General features: G+C 32.5%; 2 protein-coding genes across 2 annotated transcripts; one reads left to right on the top strand and one right to left on the bottom strand.

Annotated features, from left to right (window-relative positions):
* Nucleotides 1-720: 720 nt before the first annotated feature.
* Nucleotides 721-4,641, bottom strand: LOC114339512 (nuclear nucleic acid-binding protein C1D). The gene is made up of 2 exons (XM_028290175.2): nucleotides 4,034-4,641; nucleotides 721-2,832 (listed from the first exon to the last, which is right to left on the bottom strand). The coding sequence occupies exons 1-2, from the start codon at nucleotides 4,313-4,315 to the stop codon at nucleotides 2,695-2,697; spliced, it is 420 nt and encodes a 139-aa protein (XP_028145976.1). The 5' UTR covers nucleotides 4,316-4,641; the 3' UTR covers nucleotides 721-2,694.
* A 5,299-nt stretch (nucleotides 4,642-9,940) lies between these two features.
* On the top strand, nucleotides 9,941-22,662 carry LOC114339515 (transcription initiation factor TFIID subunit 9). Its single transcript, XM_050662904.1, has 2 exons — nucleotides 9,941-10,178; nucleotides 21,678-22,662. Exons 1-2 carry the CDS (start codon nucleotides 10,036-10,038, stop codon nucleotides 22,240-22,242), a joined length of 708 nt encoding a protein of 235 aa, XP_050518861.1. The 5' UTR covers nucleotides 9,941-10,035; the 3' UTR covers nucleotides 22,243-22,662.
* The last annotated feature ends 1,904 nt before the right edge of the window (nucleotides 22,663-24,566 follow it).

Raw genomic sequence — 24,566 nt, 5'->3', positions numbered from 1 at the left:
AGTTTTCAATCTAATAGCACATAAAACAACATCCAAAAATGTTAGTCTACATCCTACCAGATTGAAAACAATGGGAACCTTCTCTGGTAACACCTCCGAGGTTCCTATAATTTGCAAGCCATAACGGATGCTGAGACTAAGGAAGATGAGGGAATTTTACAATTTATAATTCACCGCGCAAAATTAATGATTTTACTCCGTGCAGAATTTTTAATTGAAAACTTAGTTTTTGGCTAGCAGTTTCCGCTAGGGCATCCCTGCCATTTACCACGCTGAGCAGATGGAACGTGAATTATAAATTGTAAAATTCCCTCATCTTCCTTAGTCTCAGCATCCGTTATGGCTTGCAAATTGTAGAAGCCTCGGAGGTGTTACCAGAGAAGGTTCCCATTGTTTTCAATCTGGTAGGATGTAGACTAACATTTTTGGATGTTGTTTTATGTGCTATTAGATTGAAAACTTAGTTTTTTGCTAGCAGTTGCCGCTAGGGCATCCCTGCCATTTCGTTCGTTGCAATCCGTGACTGCACGCCGGGGTTTGTCCTGGTTGGGTCAGAGAGAGCAGCATATGTGCCTCCTGATGAGAGACTAATAAGTTTCGAAACCGGTAGAGGTGCTTGCTGCACTCTCTGATTGAACTGGAATAGTGATGGTTATTCATTTTTTATGGAAAAAGGAAGTTCATGAATAAATGTAAATATGACTGATAAAAACCAAATACTTTCCTCAAAATGTGTAATAAATGATTCAATATAAAACCCATGTATCGCACATCCCGTTCAAAAGTGTATTAACTTAAAAAAAATTTAATTTTTGTGTTTATTTCACCAATGAATTATATTAAGCATCATCTACCCAGAAAACTGTAATATAGCAACCTTAAAAATACATCAGTAAATGAAAAGAAATGATATGTCATAAAATCAAAGCACATAGTCCAGTAAAGACAGTATGATTTGAACTTGTGACAAGAAGGTGTGCTAGATTCCTATGAAATATGTATTAATTCAAAAAGAAATGGTAATATCTACTGAATTTTTGGGAAAAGTGGTGTAAATCAAATTGTTACATAATATAAGAATTAAAATATTAAAGTTTTGAAGAAAACTGTATTATTTCGAAAAGAAATGATGTTTTTAATTGTTATCTTCTTTTAGCATATATTTTTCCTATGTTATTCTGGCTAAGTTGTAACAAGTAAAATATTGACATAAAAATCAGATTTATGTTAACTAAAATAGAAAATATATTACGAAATAATTAAAGCAAATATTTTGTTTTCCCTCTCTTGTAAAATTTCAATATTTTGAGTTGCTACAGTTTAGAACAGGATGTGCGATATATCATAATTCATAGGGTCATTCCATTTCAAATCATTCAATTTTGGATAAAAAAAAATTTTGGATCTCCGATTTGTCTGAAAATTGGTATATAGCTTCTGCGGTACGTAAAAATAAGATATTTAAGGTCAAAACATCTTCTTCTTTTTCTCAAAATGTTATTTTATGCGATTTGGAATCATCATTTGGATTATTTTTAATGGAAAACATAATATTTTATTAAAAAGGACTCAAGAGTGTCATTATATAGCATTATAACAAGTTATTTTGATTCAAAACAAGGTTTTGATCAAATTTTATAGTGTAGAAAACGTTAAAATACCGTTTTTTACATTTTCCTCCATTCCCAAAATACGTCATAATCGATTTGGCTGAAAATTTGCCCACAGATAGCCAAAGCATAAGACTTTAAGTGGTTAAAAGGATTTGAATTATATTACAATACCAAAAAAGTTACATGCAATATCATAGTCAAAAATATAGGCGTCTATTGTAAGTACGGTTAACTCGGAAAATTTAAACCTCACAAGATTGTTAAAAATAAATTGTAATAATTGTAAATACGATTTATTTGGAACAATTTAAGTTTTCACCATTTTTGTCGAAAAGTTAAAAATGGCGGAGATATTGAGCAAAACAAGTTCTCCTTTAAAATTAAGATGGCGGCTAACATAACGGAGGAATTCATTCGCGATTTTAAATTTAGGCTACTACTGACTTATCTAAAGATTAGAAAAATAAAATTTTGGGCAGCTGGGCATGCAAGGTCAAATGCTATCCGAACTGGACTAATATACTTTTGAGTCTGATATTATTGCATGTAACTTTTTTGGTATTATAATATAATTCAAATCCTTCTAACCACTTAAAGTCATATGTTTTGGCTATCTATGGGCAAATTTTCAGCCAAATCGATTATGATGTATTTTGGGAATGGAAGAAAATGTAAAAAAACGGTATTTTAACCTTTTCTATATTATAAAATTTGATCAAAAACTTGTTTTGAATCGAAATAACTTGTTATAATGCCATATAACGACATTTTAAGTCCCTTCTATTAAAATATTATGTTTTCCATTGATACTGTACGATAGAAAATGCAAATTTGTTTAAATAAACACCAAAGCACGGTAAAATCGCATAAAATAACATTTTGAGAAAAAAGAAGAAGATTTTTTTACCTTAAATATCTTATTTTTACGTCCCGCAGAAGCTATACACCAATTTTCAGAAAAATCGGAGATCCAAATTTCTTGCCTGAGTGATTTGACATGGAATGTACCCATAACACATTTAAATTTGTACAATTATAGAAAATCTTTATAATCAAACATAAAATTGATATAAACACTAATTCAGTCCTCAAATCGAATCCTTGTGTTTGGCATTGATTCTGGATTGTCTTCAATTCTACTATAGCTGATTCCATGCTTGATAAATCTCTCTGCTGCGGCTTTGTCTACTTTGGGTCTTATGGTGTGTCTCTCACGGGCCTAAAAACATGGTAAAAATATTAAATGATTGATAAAAATGCAATAAATAAGTACATAACTACAGTTCATTCATTTAGCAAATTCCCAACTATACACAAACTCACGTATTGGTATTCGCCTTCTCATGTGTCAAGAGACTATAAAATATGATTTATCATTGAAAACCTTGGCTGTGATAAATTTATGAACTTACGTTACCTCATTTGTCAACTTGCATTCTTGCCACAGTCAATGAAGCCAACTGTTAATGTAATACGAGGTCTATTTGTCTCGTAACACATCCAAGGTCATGTAGATAGGAAGAAGTTTAAATGTCTAGGAACAATTATAACACGAAAACCTAACATTGAAGAAGAAATCCCAAATAGACTAATGAAAGTGAACATATCAAGAGGTGCTAAATTAAACCAAATATACAGAATGGTTATTAGAGCTATAAGTAACTTATGCATCAGAAACAAGGGCATTAAATAAAAAGCAACAAGAAATGGTGCACATATGGAAACAAAAAGTACTAAGGAAAATGTTTGGAGGAACAGTGTTTGGATCAGAAGGACAAATGGAGATCTGACGGACTAAAATGGGAGCCCTGCATATTAAGACTAATAAGAACCCAACCATTAAGATGGCTAAGACACATACAGAAGATGCCGGAAGGTAGAATGCTAAAATTGTTACTGTCAAGTACAACTGGAGGATGTCAGAGAAGAAGTCGACCTAGAACAAGGCTGAAAAGGATGTAGAAGATGATCTAAAAGGACTCAACATCACAAATTGGAGAATGAAAGCAATGGACAAGAACGGATGGAGGAGAATGGTCAATTGAAGGGCTTGGTGTAATAACCGTCTACGTGAACATTACATAGTTTTGAGGAAAATGTGCATATATCGATCCTAAGGATTATGCTATTAACAATTTTGCTGCAATAATCGTCCATGTTGTTCTACATTGAATGTCTTACACACTAGGTGTACAGTTTTTTCTCCAAACTGTGCAGAGGTATTTTTGAAGGCAAGAAAAATCATAAACTTAATTTCGAGAAAAGTTGCCTTTGGCCAGTTATTGCACCAAACCCTTCAATTAAGCCATGGGCCTACTAGCAACGAGCCACTAATTATTATTAACATAAGGAGGAAAATCTACAGTGCACTAAAACTAGAAAACTACAATAAACGTAAATATGCAGAACTATCTCCCTACCTGTTTAGCTTTGACCATATATTCCTTAATCCTATTCAATTGGCTCTTCACCTCATTCTTATTCGGATCTTCGTTTTGAGTCCTCAGGTATAACCAGTACAATGTATTCAGTGTGTAAGCTAGAAATAAATCGTAATCCACTTTTTCCGATAGAGATAATTGTTCATAAACATCTGCAGACTTCAGTTTTTCCAGCATGAGCTCTATTTTTTCTATGCTGTTATGGAAATTTGTCAGCTTTTCTTGAATAATTACATCATTCTTTAGGTCTCCAAAGTCCATATTTACTCCTCAAATTATTCAATTATAAATAATAATAGTTATTTATCAATTAATACTAAATGAAATGCAAAAAGCTAGGTTACAAACACAAACACAAACCAAAACCAATATTTTTTGCGACACTTATTTTGTCACCTGTCATAATTTGGCAACTTAACCAATCATATTTTATAATGTAAAATACAACAATCATTCACATATCGCTGGGATATCACATGTAATAAAATTGAATAAAAGATATTTAATATTAGTTAAAACATAGTTTTGAAATTTTCAACTTCTTTGTGATAAAAACTAAAATTTTAAAAATGACAGTTAAAAGTTAAAATTTTGGCGAGAGCGCATTTGACAGTCTAAATTTTGACGAGAGCGCAAGTTTCGTTTTTAGAAATTCCACTAAGACTGAGTAGATGTCGCCACAATCGTTACTGTATTATTGGTTGCATAGCTATTAGGTGCTAGTCAAATAGCCGATTGTAGTGACATCTATATTAAAGTAGCTGGACTTCATTAATTTACTTTTAGTTTGCACGTTACTCACTAGATGGAAAACAGCAGAATTCCAACTCATCGAAAGACATTTCTAATACACCCAACTCATATACAGCTAATTTATCGAAACACCCAATTGATCAACTGGACATTTCATATACATTCACAAACTTTAGGTTTTTCTTTATACATTTACTTTTAAAGTGGTTTAAAACTCAATCGCATTTTAAACTATACTTCCATTTGATCAATAATTGAACAAAATTTAGTTAGGTACCTTCTACCTACTTCTTTTATTATATATATTATAAATACCGAAAACTTTTATTGGCACTTTTTTTAATATACCTATCTTATTATATATCTATCTATCTTATTACTAATATATCTATCTTATTACATTAAATAATCTTAAGACATATCTAAAAATTAAGATACATACAAATATGCATCTATGAAAAGTTGGGTTTCATTCAGTGATATGGCATCACTGGTTTCATTTCACATAAGTATTTAGGTAAGTACCTATTTTTATCTTAATTTTCATTAACTGAATATAGAAATTGAAAATGTAAGTATGTATTACATAAATATACAAAATTTGGCGAAAAAACATTAATTAGTTTACCAGTTACCAGTAGATATTCTATTTGTTCATTTACCAGTAGATATTCTAGATAAGTATTCATTTTTGAAATTTAAAAATGCCCTTAATATCATTAGGTATATTTCATGTCACTACCGAGGGCTAATATCTATCTAATTTTTGTTTAGAACTTATATTTTTGCAAGATGTAAGAAATAAATAAATTTTCTTTCGAAAATGGCTAAAAACCCTGCAATACACTCTATTCCTCATTTCCAACTACTTGGACTTCCGATAGTCAACTTCTGTTGCTAAATTTAGTAGCAGGATAACAGAAATGCCAGGAGATCGTCCGATTCTACTTCTCCGAGGCTTGAGTGGGTTCTCCATGTACTTTGGATACGCCATAGCCACCTTTGTAAAGTAAAGGTGGCTATGGATACGCCCACAAAGTGGTGGCATGTTTTAAAGTTTAAAGTTTTAAAGAAAATCTAAAACTAGAAGTGTGTTGTGTTATATACAAATATTAGTATTCCATAAATACTATTACATTTTTATAATATAGTAAATATATTTTAAATCGCTTATTTACATTTAATAAAATAATTAAATAAATTCTTATATTTCATTGTAGCGTCATCTGCTGGCAAAAAAGACAAAGTTTTACGGTAAATTTTTGTTGTACTGGCCCGGTTACAGTTTCCGTCTTTATCAGTTTGGCTTGTTAACTTTGACCCTTTGACGATAGGTGGCAATGGTAGTTATTACAAAAATTAATTTACTATTTAAATTAAATAGGTACAAAATAAATACAAATTCTTAAAGTAGGGAGAATTTTACCATCCAGGGAAGTGTAAAATTCTCCCTACTCTAAGTAAGGTTCAAATAAACTATATAGAATATATTTATTAGGTTGAAATCCAGTGGCGGCTTGTCATTTTTACAATAGGGGAGGCTATACCTAACTGTAAAATATCTAGACAAATTTGCACTAGCAAAAAAATGCGCCAAAAAATGTAATTTAAGGCCCCATCTTTTGACCATTTTTTATTTACATTTCATAATATCATCCTAATTCATAATTATATGATATCATCATTTTAAAAATAGTTAGTCTAATAGTAAAAGTTTAATACCAAAGTTTGTGTCGTTTATTTGTTAACAATTCTATCTATTTGTAAATAGATACCTAAGCATATCAAAATAAATACAGATTTGAAGTTTTGTAGTCCATACATAATGAAGCTTCAAATTTTTTAAGATACTCAACTGAATTTTTTTAATTCTAAACGCGGCCTACTGCGAATTCAAAAACACGATAAATTACCGATATTTTGCTTTGAGTTAGAGATATCGGAAAAAGTTATTTGAGCAAGTTGTTCCAAATATTATTATAACCCCACATACCAAATTTCATAACAAAATTCGCACTTTTAGATTTTTCATTATTTTTAGTCAGGACCCTAAAATTCGTTGTTCCGAGACGCACCCAACCACCCAACGGAGCTGAGAAGCTACACTGCCTCCCTTGGTATATCTCCGGGCAGCGTGTGATGGCGCCGTAGATGCCACTGTTAGGAGACCGGGTCTCCTTAAACGCCTGCTGCGCTGCACGGAGCATTAGCAACGGAGAATGCTGGGCTTCTCGGCTCCGTTCGTGCATCTCGGGATAACCCAGGGTCCTGCCTACAATAAAATGTAATAAAACTGAGACGCGATCATGCGTTCTAATGCTAATGCTCCGTACGTATGGATAATTAGTGATAATATGGAATTTACACGTTGTATAATAGTGAGAGTAATTGTTGTTTTCGCGATTCATGATAAACAAAACAGTATAGAGTGTGTAAAAAATTTATGGGGAGGCTGAGCCTCCCTTGCCTCCTCTGACGAGCCGCCACTGTTGAAATCATATTATCTAGGCGCCCCAGAATTGGACTATCTTTAGGCGTTTCTGCTATCCTGATACAAAATTGTGTAGATCCTAAATATGTAGTGGGAATGAAAAGGAGGATTGCTTGAATTTTAAAAAGTTCTGTTTTTTATGTAAGACTGTTAAAGAGAAACAGAGAAACGATAGATAGGTTTATCGTTTATTGACTTTATTGTAAAAAAATACTTAACTTGATCTAGGTACCTAAATTCTAAATGTATTTAGAAAAAAATTAATTAACTCTACTAAATAGATATAATAAAATTTTCTATAAATCAGGTCCCATTCATAAAAAAAATTTCGCATTGGAACATTGGAAGTAGGTTTATTACCTATAGTCTGACGTTCCAAATTTTTAATCTAAGTATTCCACAATTAAAACTTCCCCTGTTCCTGTGTTCCCAGATCCCATATATCCACTGGCGGATCCAGGGGGGTGTCACGGGGGGGGTCAGTATTCTAAGTATTCCACAATTAAAACTTCCCCTGTTCCTGTGTTCCCAGATCCCATATATCCACTGGCGGATCCAGGGGATGTCACGGGGGGGGGGTCATGACCCCCCCCCCATAATTGTAAACCCAAGTGACCTTGCATAAAAGAAATGTAATTAAATCACCCTCAAGACCCATGACCCCCCTAACCCAAACAACATTTCTGGATCCGCCACTGCATACATCAAAGTTTGTCCGATGAGACACCCTTAAGCTATTAACAAATTTTCAGCTTGTTAAATCAACTTTTTTTGGTAGGCGAGATCCAGGCCTATTACCTAAATCTACATCTATATTTCCTCTAAAACGAAAACCTTAGGTATTGAGCATACATATAATTTATTAAGTAGCTATAATGAATTATTCAAATCAAATTTTGATACTTATCGAAAAGTCATTTCCACATTTTCCACAGAATTAATCTATAAACCCTGTCGAATATTACGATTTCGATTGTCCCTTATCTTGTAGGAATATCTAAGGGCTTGTTTATATGCAGGCGGTTTGCCAACGTCGACTGGGCGGTTTAACTGTTTTACTTGATTTCACCCTAACCTAATGCCGCCTTTGAAGTTTCACGGGAAGAAGTTTCACTTGAAGAAAAATAGGGAAAAAACATGATAATCGCGACGTTTACGTTAACAAACCGCCCTATCTGAACAAGGCCTGAATGAAGGATGAAAAAAGTTACGGAATACCAAAGGACGAGCAGCTTCTGTCGGACTTCGATTCGATTTCTATCGTCGAAATGAGTTTTACAGAATAGCAAATCTTCAACGACGGTCTGCGATTTTGTATCAGGATAGCAGAAATGCAAGGAGGTCGTTGAGCTCCCTGCGTCAGCCGATAGCTTAGTTAGAGTATGGAAAATTTTTTACCCTCTCTAAAAATGTTTCCATACTCTAAGGCCGATAGCGATAGTCAATCTACTTAAGACACGCCTACATAATGGTGGCCCGACTTCTTGGTAACTGGTACTCTATTTTTAAGAAAATATAAAACTAAGAGTGTTTTAAATCAAACTATTACTACTATTAGTATAACAATATTACTCTTTATATGATAATAATAACTTAGTAACTATATTTTAAACAATTTATAATCTATTATATTAAAATAATTCAATAACTTGTCTTATTTAACACTGTTGCCAAGCATACGTTGCTTACATCTGACACCTACCTACAAATTAAATTGTGTTAACAAATTAATTCCAGAGGTTGATAAGTATTGCTCAGGTTATTTTATTAAAAAATTATATAAAAAGGCAGTACTATTTTGTACATGTACCTACTAGATTCTTATCACTTCTATTTCTGATACTGATAAAATTTATAGGTACTATAAATATTTTGTAAGATTGGCAACGCAGCAAGAAGAGATCTTCCCCACTCTACTGGCTCCGTTAGTTTCCTTCTTTGTCAGTTTAGCTTCTCTCATATAGATGATGCAAAGACAGACGAAATAGTAAATTACATAAAATACAAATGAAATATATGTGTTATAAATATCATTTGATAATAAATTTATATAAATATATAAAATAGACGATTGAGAATCAAATTTGAGTACCTAGAACTTGAAATTAATTTATTGACAAGTAAGCTGTATTAACGATTAACGCTTCAAGCAAAACTTCGAGCCTTTAATGACAGGTGGCGACTATAAATACAAAAATGAATCTATAATTTAATCAAATCAAAATTTAATTACAAATAAACTATTTAAAATATATTTATTAAGTTTAAATCATATGATAGTTACTATCAAATACTAATATTTTTATATAAAAAACTTCTAGTTTTAAATATTCTTGAAAATGTTGATCTTTACAATTTATTCAAGCCACCATTTTGTGGGCGTATATTATGAAATGTAGAGGTGCAACTGACGTAGCAGAGGACCCCGGAATTGGACGATCTTTATGCATTTCTGTTCTCCTGATACGAAATTTTGTAGATAGAAGTTGGAGACGATGTGGGCAATTTTAAGGTTTCCCAGTTATTCCTTCAAATTAGGCAATCAACAATACAATAATTCAAGGAATAGAGAAATTTAACAAGAGTCCACAGAAGTAGAAGAAGAAACGTCAAATTTTTGACATTGGCATGTGTCAAGTGCCATAACGTCAAAGTCAATCTAAATTTATTTTGGTTTTTTTGTTTGTTGAGTGAGAGTAAATTTTACCAGTACATTATTTTCAAAAATATTGAAATTATGGCTGAGAAAGAAAAAGCCAAAGCTGTTCAGTCCAAGCACATTCCAAAAGACGGTCAAGTAATCATGGCTATAATGAAAGAAATGGGGATAACAGATTATGAACCCAAAACAATTGTGCAGCTCACAGAATTTGTGTACAGGTAAATGTTTTAAATTAATAACATTTTGGGCGGAGCCCCCAAACAGCTTTGACTCTTTATCTTTTTTAGTGCAGTCTCTCAATAGAATGTTGGATATCATCACTATTATTCTATCCTTACTCTATCTACTTCTGCTGGCTGCTCTGACTTTAAACTGCATTTAAACCAGTCCCTTATATTTTTCAACCACGAGACTCTCCCTCTTTTTATACTGCTCCCTCCCCTTATCTTCCCTGTATTATTTTTTTATTTATTTCAATGGTAGAACCCAGTGGCGTGCGGTGACTTTTTCGAAAGGGGAAGCGATTCAATAAGGATATAAAAATATTTTCTTAAGGGTCGAGGGTCGAGCAACTTTCCACCTGATAACACTCTGATCAACTTCTGTCACACAGAAAGTTGGCCAGCGCAAGGGCATGTAATAATTATTGTTACATGTACTTGCACTGGACAGTTTTCTTTGTGATATGGTGACAGGAGAATGCAGCGTGTTTTGTATGTTCGTTCATGGGTGTTCTTTCATTTTTCCGACTGTACACATTATCTCATGTATTTTATATATTTATATCAAATTGACTTGCTACAATTCAAAAAATTTTTTTTTTGTAAACGTAGTCAATAAATTTTTGAATCTTTTAAATCTTTGAATTTGATGCGCAGGGGCTCTCTATCAGCAAATTACTTAATTATGTGAGACATCCTGCGTACAAGGACTCACACACTAAATCCGTGATGCGTGAATGCGTGAGGCACTCTATTCCCGCTATTTCTAGTGACTAGTGACCTATCATTGATCTGTATTGCTAGCTCGGGCCTTGAGTCCTCGCGCCGGGCTTGGTTTTCTAAAGAAGAATAATATTTTAAAAAAAATATACTCCGAGACATTTTCCACAACACACAACTTTCACTAAAATGACACTTATTTATACTCGAGGTCTATTCTCCTATCAACTTCTGATAATTGTTGAATGCAGTCTTTTTTAATGGATAATAGGGCTAACTTTCAAAGTCTGTCTTCACTTGTTGAATTTCTTTTAAACTGTTAATTTGAAACTTTTAATGCATCTTAATACTGCAAAACTTCCTTCAACTGATGCACTTGTGGCTGGGATAGTTAGTAGTACTAATTCACACAACTTGACCACTTCAAACAGCAACTTGTTTAAACCAGTAGTTATAAAGAAATCCCAGATTTCTGGGTATTTCTTTATCATTCATGTCAGTTGTTTCATAAATGATACTTAACTGAGAATGCAAAGCTGGGATATCAAAAAATTTTCATTATTTAATCGTAATGACATAAATTCCTCTGTGGGAAATTTTGATGAATTATAATTAGAAATATTAAGATTATATGTAATTCTACAAATTTTAAATCGTTAAAATTTTGAAAGCTAGAATTCATTTGTTGTAGAACAGTGGTTTTCAATGTTTTTGAGCCATGTACCACCAAAATGCTTATAATTATTTTTGGTACCACCTAACTGAAGTATCTATGGAGGTAGGTAATTTAATTAACTACAAATATGCTGGATTTTGGCTGTGGTTTCGCGTTTTGTGTACCACCGCACCTAATGAAATGTACCACCACTGGTACATGTACCACAGATTGAGAACCCCTGTTGTAGAATATTATCAAAAGGTCTCTTTGTTTCCTCTGTTTTCTCTGTCTCTCTGTCTCCGAAATTATCAATCTTCATTATTTTTCTTTCATGTTCAAACCCCATATGTTCAGTTTTATCCCAAATATTTTTAAACTGCTCTCGTTTTTTTAATTATCGTATTAATAAAGTCATCAATTTGTCTTATACAAAATGCAATACCATTTGATTTCTGTAAAATGTCAAATAAAAGATCAGTAAAAGAAAATATATCTGCAAAAAATTTAAATCGAAATATTCTTTAAGCGAATGTATGTAATACCTAAGCACCCCTTAGCAGCAGTATCAGTCGGAGCATCTCACTTTCGGGAAGGCGATACGACGAGCGCTTCCATGGCATACCAAAATTCGCGCGACTAGTGGCTGTGGTCATTGAACCCTGACCAATTTTAAAAGGGACAGAAAATTTTATTATTAAATATTAATTAATAATATATTTTCTTATATTGACGAATAAATAGGGAAGCGGCGCTTCCCCCGCTTCCATGGCCTCTGGTAGAACCATTTACAAAAGAATACAAAAAAAATAGTAAAAGTAAAAGTAAAGATCATGTACAAAAAACATCAAAAAATCAATGAATAAAAGACAATTAAACAATAAAATTTGTAAAATAACACAGTATATCAAATCACAGAAGATGAAAAATATCACATATTTAAATCATTAAACTCTCAAGCTGCCTTTTGAAGATATTAATGCTTGGACAGAATGGATCAAGTAGCATGTCATTGCAAAAGCTGAGCATTCTCGACAAGTAAAAATGACGAGCATCCTATCAAAAGGAATATACAAGAGTGCAGTGTGTCAAGTTCCATGTATTGTGGGTTGAACGTTATACATAGATATGCATTTTGCAAATCAGAGCTAAAGCAGGCAGAAGTATGTTCATTGGAATCTTAAATAGGTTGTAGTTTGATGTGTCTGTACACAAAAATACCAAAAATATTAAAAATGTAGTTACGTTTGTATGACCTCAAGCCCTTGGATATCGAAAAGATATAGCATTACAGAGCTCTTATTCTCAGTTATAATCTAAAGATTTTTGTTTTCACCCATTTTGAAAAAATGTGAAATCTTTGTATTATCCACGTCCGTCTGTCCGTAACCACAACTCCTCCGGCAATATAGCAGCTAGAATGACAAATGAGGTGTCAAATGAAAGCTGATAATCCAAGGATGGTACTAAAGGTGAGATATTTGACCTTGGCCGTCTGTCCGTTGGTCTGTACGACCGCGAATATAACTCCTCCATCATTATACCAGGTAGAATGACAAATGAGGTGTCAAATGAAAGCTTATAATCCAAGGATGGTACTAAAGGTGAGATATTTGACCTAACCGGTCTGTGCGTCGGTCCGTATGACCGCGAATATAACTTCTCCGTCATTATACCAGGTAGAATGACAAATGAGGTGTCAAATGAAAGCTGATAATCCTAGGATTGTACTAAAGGTGAGATATTTGACCTAGGCGGTCTGTGCGTTGGTCCCTCCGACCGCGAATATAACTCCTCCATCATTATACCAGGTAGAATGACAAATGAGGTGTCAAATGAAAGCTGATAATCCAAGGATGGTACTAAAGGTGAGATATTTAATTTAGGCGGTCTGTACGTCGGTCCCTCCGACCGCGAATATAACTCCTCCATCGTTATACCAGCTTGAATGATAAATGAGGTGTCAAATGAAAGCTTATAATCCAAGGATGGTACTAAAGGTGAGATATTTGACCTAGGCTGTCTTTCCGTCGGTCCGTACGACCGCGAATATAACTTATCCGTCATTATACCAGGTAGAATGACAAATGAGGTGTCAAATAAAAGCTGATAATCCAAGGATGGTACTAAGCTGAGATATTTGACCTGGGCAATCTTTCCGTTGGTCCGTAGGACCGCCAATGTAACTCCTCTGCCATTATACCGGGTAGAATCACAAATGAGGTGACAAATGTCAAAGTTTAGTAAGAATGACGCAACATTAGTAAATTCGTATATCAATCCACGCAAAGTTACACGTAAAATTCAAATATCGTCTTCCAGTTCTACTTTCGATTACTTTGGGTGAAAACCTAGGACTTACGAAGTCCAATTACTTGTATTGCAGAGAATTGTTTTTGGCAATAAGGCTGGCCCTTATTGCCATTGTTTGATCACTATTTTCTGAAATCCAGGTTCCCAAATACAGTAGAGTCTCGGTTATCCGCCATAAACGGGCCAACGGAAGGGCGGATAAGCAAAAATGGCGGATAATAGGGAGCGTTAAATGAAACACAAGTATAGGCCTTGATGATTTCCAGTCTCTGATAGGAGTGGCACAAGAAGAAGAGAATCAGTTTAATTTTGACTGACATTGGACATTGTAGATAGAATGATTTAGGATGAACGAAAAATACTAGCGATTTTCATCTGCCTGGCCCATGTATCTCGTTAATTGCTGCCAATACTCGCCATCTTGTAGCATCATAATCATAATATCGACAGCTCTGGCTTCTTGTTGCTCAGCGTATTTTATATCATCTTAAAAAATGTTTACTCATTCTTTAATATTTTCAAAGTTATATAAATTTGAAAAAAAAATTTTGCTTAAATGGTGCGGCAGATAAAACGGAACAGCGGATAACCGAAGGGCGGATAACCGAGACTCTACTGTATTTTTATTTATCAATCTTTTCTATTAGTATATTTCTCAAATGTATGCTTGCTTGTACATTATGTTTTCTCAGCTATTATCATATCATTAGTGTTCTTTATATTCATTTTTGGTCCATATTTCTCACAGAAACTGTTTGTTTTGTTTAGTAGTAGTTAGAGTTGTTCAGCAGAGTAATCACAGTGTTATCTGCATATCACACTCCAAAAGTGTGACCCTTGTCCTAATCCTTAAGTGCTTATTATGATTAACGGGGGTGGTATAGTTTGAAAATTTAAATCTTCGATTTTAAGAATACTCTCTGAATATTTCAGATTTCCTACTACCTTCGACTCTCTTTGTTTATTTATTTATTTATTAACGGGATAAACCTAATACATACAAAATACAATAAAGCAGAGCTTTCGTCATAATAATGAAAATATAAAAATTAGATACACCTAAAACTACAACTGTAAAACACAAACTTAAAAAATAAAAAAGAATATAAATTATTTTCAAATGATGAACACAACTGAATAAATTACAACACTTAAATCTATTTAATTTTTTTTAATTCAAAATTCAAGATGCTCGAGTTCTTGTTTAATAGAGGAAATTGAAGAACCAAACAGATCTATTAGATGACTAAACTTGTTTCCATACAGGGTCAATCTACTAATTGGTGAATATTGACCATAATTTGTAGCATGCTGTTGTTCCTTGAATATTTGTGGATTTCGCGTCAATCTAGCAGGTATATTAAAGCACACAAGACTTATCAATTATTCGGTGTTAATAACACCAGAGATAATTTTGCGAAGATAACAAATATCCAACATGACTCTTCTGCGTTCAAGAGTTTGTAAATTTAATCTCATTAATATATTGTCATAAGTATAATTTCCAACTGTTAAACCCATCTTAAAAGCTGCAAAACGTAAAAATTTGTTTTGAACCTTTTCAATATTTAGGATTTGATATGCATAACTAGGTGACCAGACAATAAAACCAAATTCAATAATTAATCTCACGTTACTGCAATATAAGATTTTTATTGTATAAATTGACAAATCTTTTGATGAACGTAATACAAAACCCAACATCTTAAATACCTTCGAAACAGTATGGTCGATGTGAGAGTAAAATGTTAATTTACAATCAAATATTATACCTAAATCCCAAATTTTGTTCACACATGTGACAGGAGTATTATTAATAAAATATTGATTCATCAATTCAAAATAATACCACCAATATTTTATTAATAATACTCCTGTCACACGTGTGAACATTCAGGATTTAGGTATAATATTTGATTGTAAATTAACATTTTACTCTCACATCGACTATACTGTTTCGAAGGCATTTAAGATGTTGGGTTTTGTATTACGTTCATCAAAAGATTCACGTCAATTCACACAATAAAAATCTTATATTGCAGTAACGTGAGATCAATTATTGAATTTGGTTTTATTGTCTGGTCACCTAGTTATGCATATCAAATCCTAAATATTGAAAAGGTTCAAAACAAATTTTTACGTTTTGCAGCTTTTAAGATGGGTTTAACAGTTGGAAATTATACTTATGACAATATATTAATGAGATTAAATTTACAAACTCTTGAACGCAGAAGAGTCATGTTGGATTACAAAATTATTATCTCTGGTGTTATTAACTCCGAAGAATTGATAAGTCTTGTGTGCTTTAATGTACCTGCTAGATTGACACGAAATCCACAAATATTCAAGGAACAACGGCATGCTCCAAATTATGGTCAATATTAACCAATTAGTAGATTGGCACTGTATGGAAACAAGTTTAGTCATCTAATAGATAGGTGAATGGGATCTAGCAAAAGTTATTAAAAAGCATTTATTAATATTAAGTTCCATATCATTTCTACCACACCACTCATAAAAATCACTTTGCAGCAGCTTTGTGCCAGCACGTTTGGGCATAGTGAAAAACGTTTAACAACTGTTGCTCTTCTCTTTTCTAAATAACTCCGTTATTCTAAAACATATTCCGCTGTGCACCACTTTATGATTTGATAGACAAAAATGGCATTGAAAAGAAAAGTCGTCAAAAGCTTAAACCCGTTTTTCCCAAGACTGCTTTTTTTCAAAGATGGTGGACATTGTAACTCAAAAACTACTTATCCAATTCACCTGAATTTTTGCATATGTTTTCTCTAGATATTTAGTGTAACGCTGTTAGATATTTTTTGTTTTATGCTTATTTTTTGTTTAACAATAATAAATAAGTTGATTTTCACCCATTTTTTACAAGCAATTTCGTTATTTTGACTTGTGAGTGATACCAATAACTCAAAAATCATTAACTAAAACAACTTTACTGCTTTACCTCGAGAAATTCATAAGCTAATAAAATCTTCTTGAATTTTTTGTTTCACCTGATCCAATGACAAGTTCTGATGTCCACTGCAAAATCCTTTTTTTTTAGGTGTCACTGTTTTTCAATATTTTGCTTTGAAATCTTTTTAATACTTTGTGCATCCCTCTGAGTCAAAAACAAGCAAAACCATTTTACTTTTCTATCTTTACTCAGATTTGAGTACTAGGAAGTTCCTCTTCTGTCCTTTTCCTAGACGAATGAAAACGGAATGTGATTGCATATAGTGAAGTCCTTTTTGTTTTCTATATTCATCGTCTGCGGTCTTATAAATTGTAAATGTCGCAGATTAAGGATGTACCAGAAAGAACTTTCAACACGAAAAGTTTCAGATTTAAATAACTATTTACCATTTTAATTTTATTATAGTGGTGAATTCTGCATCTGAAACTTTTCAATTTGTTTAAGAGATGTCACTGGATCGCGTCCCAATGGGCATTTCAATGATCTTTGAAATTCCCCTTAAATAGATGGTTGAGCTGTTTTTCGATTTAGAGGACTGCACGCTAGCGCTGTTGAGGAAGCCTGAAATGGTGGAAACAGCTGTCCAGTGATTGTGCATCTCTCTGTGTCGAAAACAAGCAAAACCATCTTTTACTACTTCTTTTTAATACTCTTTCAATGAATATGCTTATTTAATTTAAAAATAAAATCATTCTACGGTAGTTTGAAAAAAATTCACAAAAATGTGCTTGAAATGTTGATTTCAAACCATACTCCCTTTAATCTTCCAAAAAAATTACATTGAAATAGCTATTTGTATAGCTATATAAGGGAGGAAAGTGCTACTTTTCCTCCCGAGAATGAAGTTTACTGCCCAACGCGTAGCGGAGGGCAGTAATCATTCAAGGGAGGAAAAGGCACTTTACTCTCATGTTATACATATGATTTTTCCACCTTCCTCAAATAACAAGTCATTTTTTCATTTTTAAATAATTTATTTATATAACTAACTGATAAAATTTATTAGAGAACTAAAAGTAACAAGTAGGTACATTATAAATGTCAACTGTCAAGTATAAGTCAAATTAATAATGTAAACATTGTTAAATCAAAATAACAATTTACTGTTTTTTACCATTCTACAAAATATAAGGTGTTCTATAAATAAACGTTAAAGTGTATAGATGCTTACTTTTACTTTTCCTCCCAGTACTTTTACTCCCTAGGGAGGAAAACTACGACTTTGCTCCCTACAATAGGTCAGAAAAGTATACTTTTGGTAGAGATAGGTGGAAAAAATATTTGTTGTAATCATAACAAATTGGTCAGTCAGGCTGAAATAGATTTCACTAAAAATTAAAAACAAAAAAGCTAGACGTAATACTTACTTAATTTTTGGCTGCATGGACTAATCCTAAATCCAGAAATAAAAAAAATTCAAGCAACTTGTACAATATACACTCGGGTGCAAAAAAATCGATCCACTGAAAATTTGGTCATTTTTGATGTCTCGAATTTCCTAAACCTGTTGTCCGATTTAAGTGATTTTTTATCATGTTATAGCCTTATTCATTGACAATATCGCTGTAATAATATTGTTGCTAGATAGGTAAACTGTCATTGTATACCGGGTGTACGAAACAAACTGTGTTTTTTTCTCAAAGTTCGCATCACCCTGTGGACTATTCTAGCGTTTATAAAAAACTGAAATTAAAACCAACTACAGCCTCAGGTTTTCTTAACATTCTGTTTTTAGATTCATTCGCTTCTGTTGGATAATAAAAAAGTTAGGTACTTTAACAACTGGCCATGTTCGTCATCAGTAGGAGGGTGTTTCGAAATAAGTGCGGCAAACTTTAAGAGGTAATTTTACACATGAAAATAATGACAGTTTGCTTTATAATCATATGTTTGCAAACGCTTCGTTTCCGGGATACGGGATGTTCAATTTTTTTTTGCAAACTGACGATTTATTTATTGCTTTAAAACCAGTTGAGATATGCAAATCAAAGGGCCTAGCCGGGTAAGATGATGAAAAGTGCCCCCAAGTCGATTCGAATTCCATATAGGTCAACGTTTAGCATATACAGTCGAACCCGCTTATTAGAATACCGGTTAAAGGAATATCCCGGTTTAAGGAATAGAAATTTGAGGTCCCAAAACGTTTCTACTAGGCACATATGATCGGTTATTAGAATATCTCTGTTATAGGAATACTTTTGCTTGGCACGAAGGCTATTCCAATAAGCGGGTTCGACTGTATAGTGAAACTAACTTTCTGAAATTTTTAGCCCCCTAGGTGGTCATGTGACCCACCTAGAGCCTAATTAGGGTTTTTAGGTTTTTATTTTTTATCTCAGTCGCATCGTGAACTAGCGAAAAACGTGCAATAAAAAAGTTGTAAGCTTTAAAAAGTTCTGTACGAATTTTTTTTTTTTTTTATTTTTGGCGGGAAATTTAAATTTAAGAACGATTTTAAAATTTTAAATGATTATAAAAATATAACGAAGAAAATAACTGAATTTTTTCAAATTTTTAAAATTGGTGAAACACACTTTTAAAAATAAAAAATCGCATTTTTTCGGTTTTTTTTTTCGTTTTTTGATACAATTTTATACATATTTTTCAAAAAAGGTAATACCGTCACCAGAATAGGTAAAAAACTGAAAAATAATTGGGGTTTGCTTAATAAAAATTTTTTGTAATGCCATCCATTTTCAAGATACAGGGCGTTGAAGAAAACAAAATTTTACACATTTTTTACGATTTTGCCGAAACTACTGGTAACATTGTAATAAAATTTGGCGAGTTTTAAGAGGTAGTTGTTGTGCATTTTTTGACATACAACTAAGAATTTTATCTGTATCATTGGCGCCAATAGGGGTAATGGTCTGAACTTTTTAAAGAAAAAAGATAGTATGTCACTGACATATTTCAAATTAACAATCGTTTTTGAATTCCTCGTTCAATTTGTGACAAAAAATCTATCTTATTATTTTTTCATACGACGCGCCATTTTTATTCAAGAAATAAAACATCTTAACCCTTACAAAGTATTCGAGCTTCTATGAAATAAAATACTACTATTAGTAGTTTCTACATCCTACATAAACTCGTACATCCATTATAAAAACTAATTTGAATACTTTGGAAGCGTTAAGATATTTTATTTTTTGCAGCAAAACGGCGCCTCATATGAAAAAATGAGAAGATAGTTTTTTATCGCAAATTGAACGAGCAATTCAAAAATGATTGTTAATTTGAAATATGTCAGTGGCGTACTATCTTTTTTTCTTTGAAAAGTTCAGACCATTACCCCTATGCGCGCCAATGATGAATATCAAATCCTTAATTGTATGTCAAAACATGCACAATAACTACCTCTTAAAACCCGCCAAGTTTTATTACAATGTTGCCAGTAGTTTCGGCAAAATCGTAAAAAATGTGTAAAATTTTGTTTTCTTCAACGCCCTGTATCTTGAAAATGGATGGCGTTACAAAAAATTTTTATTAAGCAAACCCCAATTATTTTTCAGTTTTTTACCTACTCCAGTAACGGTGTTACCTTTTTTGAAAAATATGTATAAAATTGTATCAAAAAACGAAAAAAAAAAACCGAAAAAATGCGGTTTTTTATTTTTAAAGGTGCGTTTCACCAATTTTAAAAATTTGAAAAAATTCAGGGTGAAACGTTATGCAAAAATACACGTTATATATTTTTTTCCTGAAAACGAATGTCTTAGTTATTTTTTTATACTCATTTAAAATTTTAAAATCGTTCTAAAATTTAAATTTCCCGCCAAAAATTAAAAAAAAAATTTTTCGGACAGATCTTTTTAAAGCTTACAACTTTTTTATTTAAAGTTTTTCGCTAGTTCTCGATGCGGCTGAGATAAAAAATAAAAACATAAAAACCCTAATTAGGCTCTAGGTGGATCACATGACCACCTAGGGGGCTAAAAATTTCAGAAAGTTAGTTTCACTATATATTATGCTAAACGGTGACCTATATGGAATTCGAATCGAGTTGGGGCCACTTTTCACCATCTTATCCGGCTAGGCCCTTTGGTGGTTTTTAAGACGTAGTTATTGCACATTCTTTAACAAAAAATTAAGAATTTAATGTTCACCATTAGCGCGCAAACGGGTATTCTGACCGATCATATTACCCATATGTACGCCAATGGTGAATATAAAATTTTTAATTTTATGTCAAAAAATGTGCAATAACTACGTCTTAAAACCCACCAAATTTGATTTGCATATTTTAACTGGTTTTAAAGCAATAAATAAATCGTCAGTTTGTAAAAACATTTAACATCCCGTATCTCGGAAACGAAGCATTTGTGAACATATGATTATAAAGCACTGTCATTATTTTCTCATGTAAAATTCCCCTTTAAAGTTTGTCGCACTTATTTAGAAACACCCTGTACTGATGAAGAACGTGGTTAGTTGTTAAAGTACCTAACTTTTTTAATATCCAACATAAGCGAATGAATCTAAAAACAGAATGTTAAGAAAACCTGAGGCTATAGTGGGTTTTTAATTTCAGTATTTTATAAACGCTAGAATAGTCCACAGGATGATACGAACTTTGAGAAAAAAACACAGTTTGATTCGTACACCCGGTATACAATGACAGTTTACTTGTCTAGCAACAATATTATTACAGCGATATTGTTAATGAATAAGGCTATAACATGGTAAAAAAATCATTTAAATCGTACAACTGGTTTAGGAAATTCGAGACATGACAAATGGCCAAATTTTCAGTAGACCGATTTTTTTGTACCCGAGTGTACTATTAAATCACCATTTATCGATTACTAAAAATATTCTTTATTTTTAGGTATGCAACATCCATACTCGAAGAGGCTAGAATGTATTCCAATAATTCAAAACAGAAATTTTTGGGAGTGGATGATGTCCGTCTAGCGCTGCAACTAACCTGTGAATCTACTTTCACGACACCTCCTCCACGAGAAGTATTGATGGAACTAGCCCATGTTAAGAATTATTCACATTTACCTCAAGTCAAACGCCACTGTGGCCTGAGACTACCCCCTGACAGATACTGCCTGTCATCTTGCAATTACACCCTCAAGAGCTCCAAGAAAGGCAAAGGAAACTTTAGTATGGCTGGTAGTCCGGCCATAAAAATGACTCCAAAAGCGAATATAAACTTTTTAAAGAGAACCACACCCACAATCTCGAAACAGACTGTTACGATACCAAAACCAATTACAAAAGTTATTACAACACAACCCCAATTGCAAAAGACATTACTTAAACCAAAAATAGAGATTACACAAAATGTGCAGATAGCACCTCCAATTAAAACTGAAATGGATTTCGATACTTCTGGGATATTGAAACGGAAAAGAGAGGATGACTCTGAACCAATGCAAACATAGTTAATATTTTGATAAAATCTATAAGCAGATATAGATAACTTATATTTTATATATGATGGGTCAGAGGGAAAAACGATGAATGTCAATTTGTGGTAATTTTGAGATTCTTGCACAATCTGTTAGCTTAGAAAGAGTACTATCAACCTGTGAATGGCCGAGAGGAAATAACGATGAGAATTGCCTTAAAAACAGTCAGTCAGAAGATTGGATGCAAGGGGAAGAAACAATGAATATGTAACTTTGTTTTTTATTTTACCGAAAATGTTTCCAGATAGACATTCATTGTTCTTCTCACTGACCCTTCATAGGTAATTCTAATCTATAGTGTATGTATAAATAATTTTAGTATATATTAATTCTGTATAAATTGTTATTTATGTCTGATGTAATTGTATTCTAATTATAAAAAGTTGTGGTGGATACATTTTTTTTATTTAAATTAACACACCTGCAGGGGTTGGTTATTATTACTATAATCTGATCACAACATCTGTTCAATGTATAGTTCTGTTCTAACTTACATTACTAAAGGGGTACAAACGAAGAACTCAGTCAGTAGTGTTTCTTAGGTACTAACGGACTAATAAATACATGAAGCTGCACAATTCTCTGCTTTTAAAATTGCTCACATCACAAACTCAACAGGATTCTTGAGTCTTTTTCTATGGTTTGTGTTATCGATGAGCTGGATGTTTAAGTGTTGGTGAAGTCTCTGTATGAGGCTTTTAGCCAATGGGCCTAGCCGGTTAAGATGATGAAAAATGCCCCCAACTCGATTCGAATTCCATATAGGTCACCGTTTAGCATATATAGTGAAACTCAATTTCTGAAATTTTTAGCCCCCTAGGTGGTCATGTGACCCACCTAGAGATTAATTAGGGTGTTTACGTTTTTATTTTTTATCTCAGCCACGTCGAGAATTAGCGAAAAACTTTAAATAAAAAAGTGGTAAGCTTTAAAAAGTTCTGTGTGAATTTTTTTTTAAGTTTTGGCGGGAAATTTCAATTTTAGAACGATTTTAAAATTTTAAATGAGTATAAAAAATAACTAAGATATTCGTTTTCACGAAAAAAATATATAACGTGTGTTTTTGCATAATGTTTCACCTTAATTTTTTTTTAAATTTTTAGATTGGTACCTTTAAAAATAAAAAACCGCATTTTTTCGGTTTTTTTTTTGTTTTTTGATACAATTTTATAAGTACATATTTTTCAAAAAAGGTAACACCGTCACTAGAATAGGTAAAAAACTGAAAAATAATTGGGGTTTGCTTTAATAAAAATTTTTTGTAACGCCATCCATTTTCAAGATACAGGGCGTTGAAGAAAACAAAATTTTACACATTTTTTACGATTTGGCCGAAACTACTGGTAACATTGTAATACAACTTGGCGGGTTTTAAGAGGTAGTTATTGTGCATGTTTTGACATACAATTAAGGATTTGATATTCATCATTGGCGCGCATAGGGGTAATGGTCTGAACTTTTCAAAGAAAAAAAGATATAACGCCACTGACATATTTCAAATTAACAATCATTTTTGAATTCCTCGTTCAATTTGCGATAAAAAAACTATCTTCTCATTTTTTCATATGACGCGCCGTTTTGCTACAAAAAATAAAATATCTTAACTCTTCCAAAGTCTTCGAATTAGTTTTTATAATGGATGTACGAGTTTATGTAGATGTAGAAACTACTAGAAGTTCGAATACTTTGTAAGGGTTAAGATGTTTATTTTTTGAATAAAAATAACGCGTCGTATGAAAAAGAATGTGTGTGTACTTTGTACGCACGTAAGAAGTTATATTTCTATTATAGATTTCAACGAAATAAATATACTTAAAAGTTTATTTGTATTTTATTTAATTAATAAACTAATTTTGATATTACCACTTTCAAAATGTTTTTATTAAAATAACACCAAAAATTAAAAAAAAAGGATAACAATCGTCCGTGTCAGGATTTGAACCCGGGACCTTCGCGTTATGTAGTCGAATGCTCTACCAATAACCCATCAGGGTTTTATTTTTACGGCTTCTGGGACGTAATTACAAACGACGCTGACAAATAGATCAAGTGAAGTATTATATATAAAAATGTTTAAAATACTTATTATCTTATTCCCAAGGAAGACAAATCCAAAGAAACAAAAATTATAATAAATATATTTACTAAAAACACTAATATATTATTTTCAAACCTTAGTTGCGCTCATACATACATTATACATAAATTGGATGGTTTAGCAACTAACAACATACTGCGTCGGTGTGCGCATGCGCCAGGGAATGTAAAAAATCACCCTCGTGCCTAAAGAAGTATAA

This window comes from Diabrotica virgifera, chromosome 9 (genome assembly GCF_917563875.1).
Source record: "Diabrotica virgifera virgifera chromosome 9, PGI_DIABVI_V3a".
Classification (NCBI taxonomy): domain Eukaryota; kingdom Metazoa; phylum Arthropoda; class Insecta; order Coleoptera; family Chrysomelidae; genus Diabrotica; species Diabrotica virgifera.
This window is presented reverse-complemented; position numbering and strand designations above follow the sequence as displayed.

What these genes read in the sequence shown, in the direction of transcription:
- LOC114339515 (XM_050662904.1), top strand. Translation starts at nt 10,036, where the DNA reads ATGGCTGAGAAAGAAAAAGCCAAAGCTGTTCAGTCCAAGCACATTCCA. An exon ending in CTCACAGAATTTGTGTACAG is followed by an intron (nt 10,179 to 21,677) that starts GTAAATGTTTTA and finishes CTTTATTTTTAG; the next exon opens with GTATGCAACATCCATACTCG.
- LOC114339512 (XM_028290175.2), bottom strand. Translation starts at nt 4,315, where the DNA reads ATGGACTTTGGAGACCTAAAGAATGATGTAATTATTCAAGAAAAGCTG. An exon ending in ATATGGTCAAAGCTAAACAG is followed by an intron (nt 2,833 to 4,033) that starts GTAGGGAGATAG and finishes CCATGTTTTTAG; the next exon opens with GCCCGTGAGAGACACACCAT.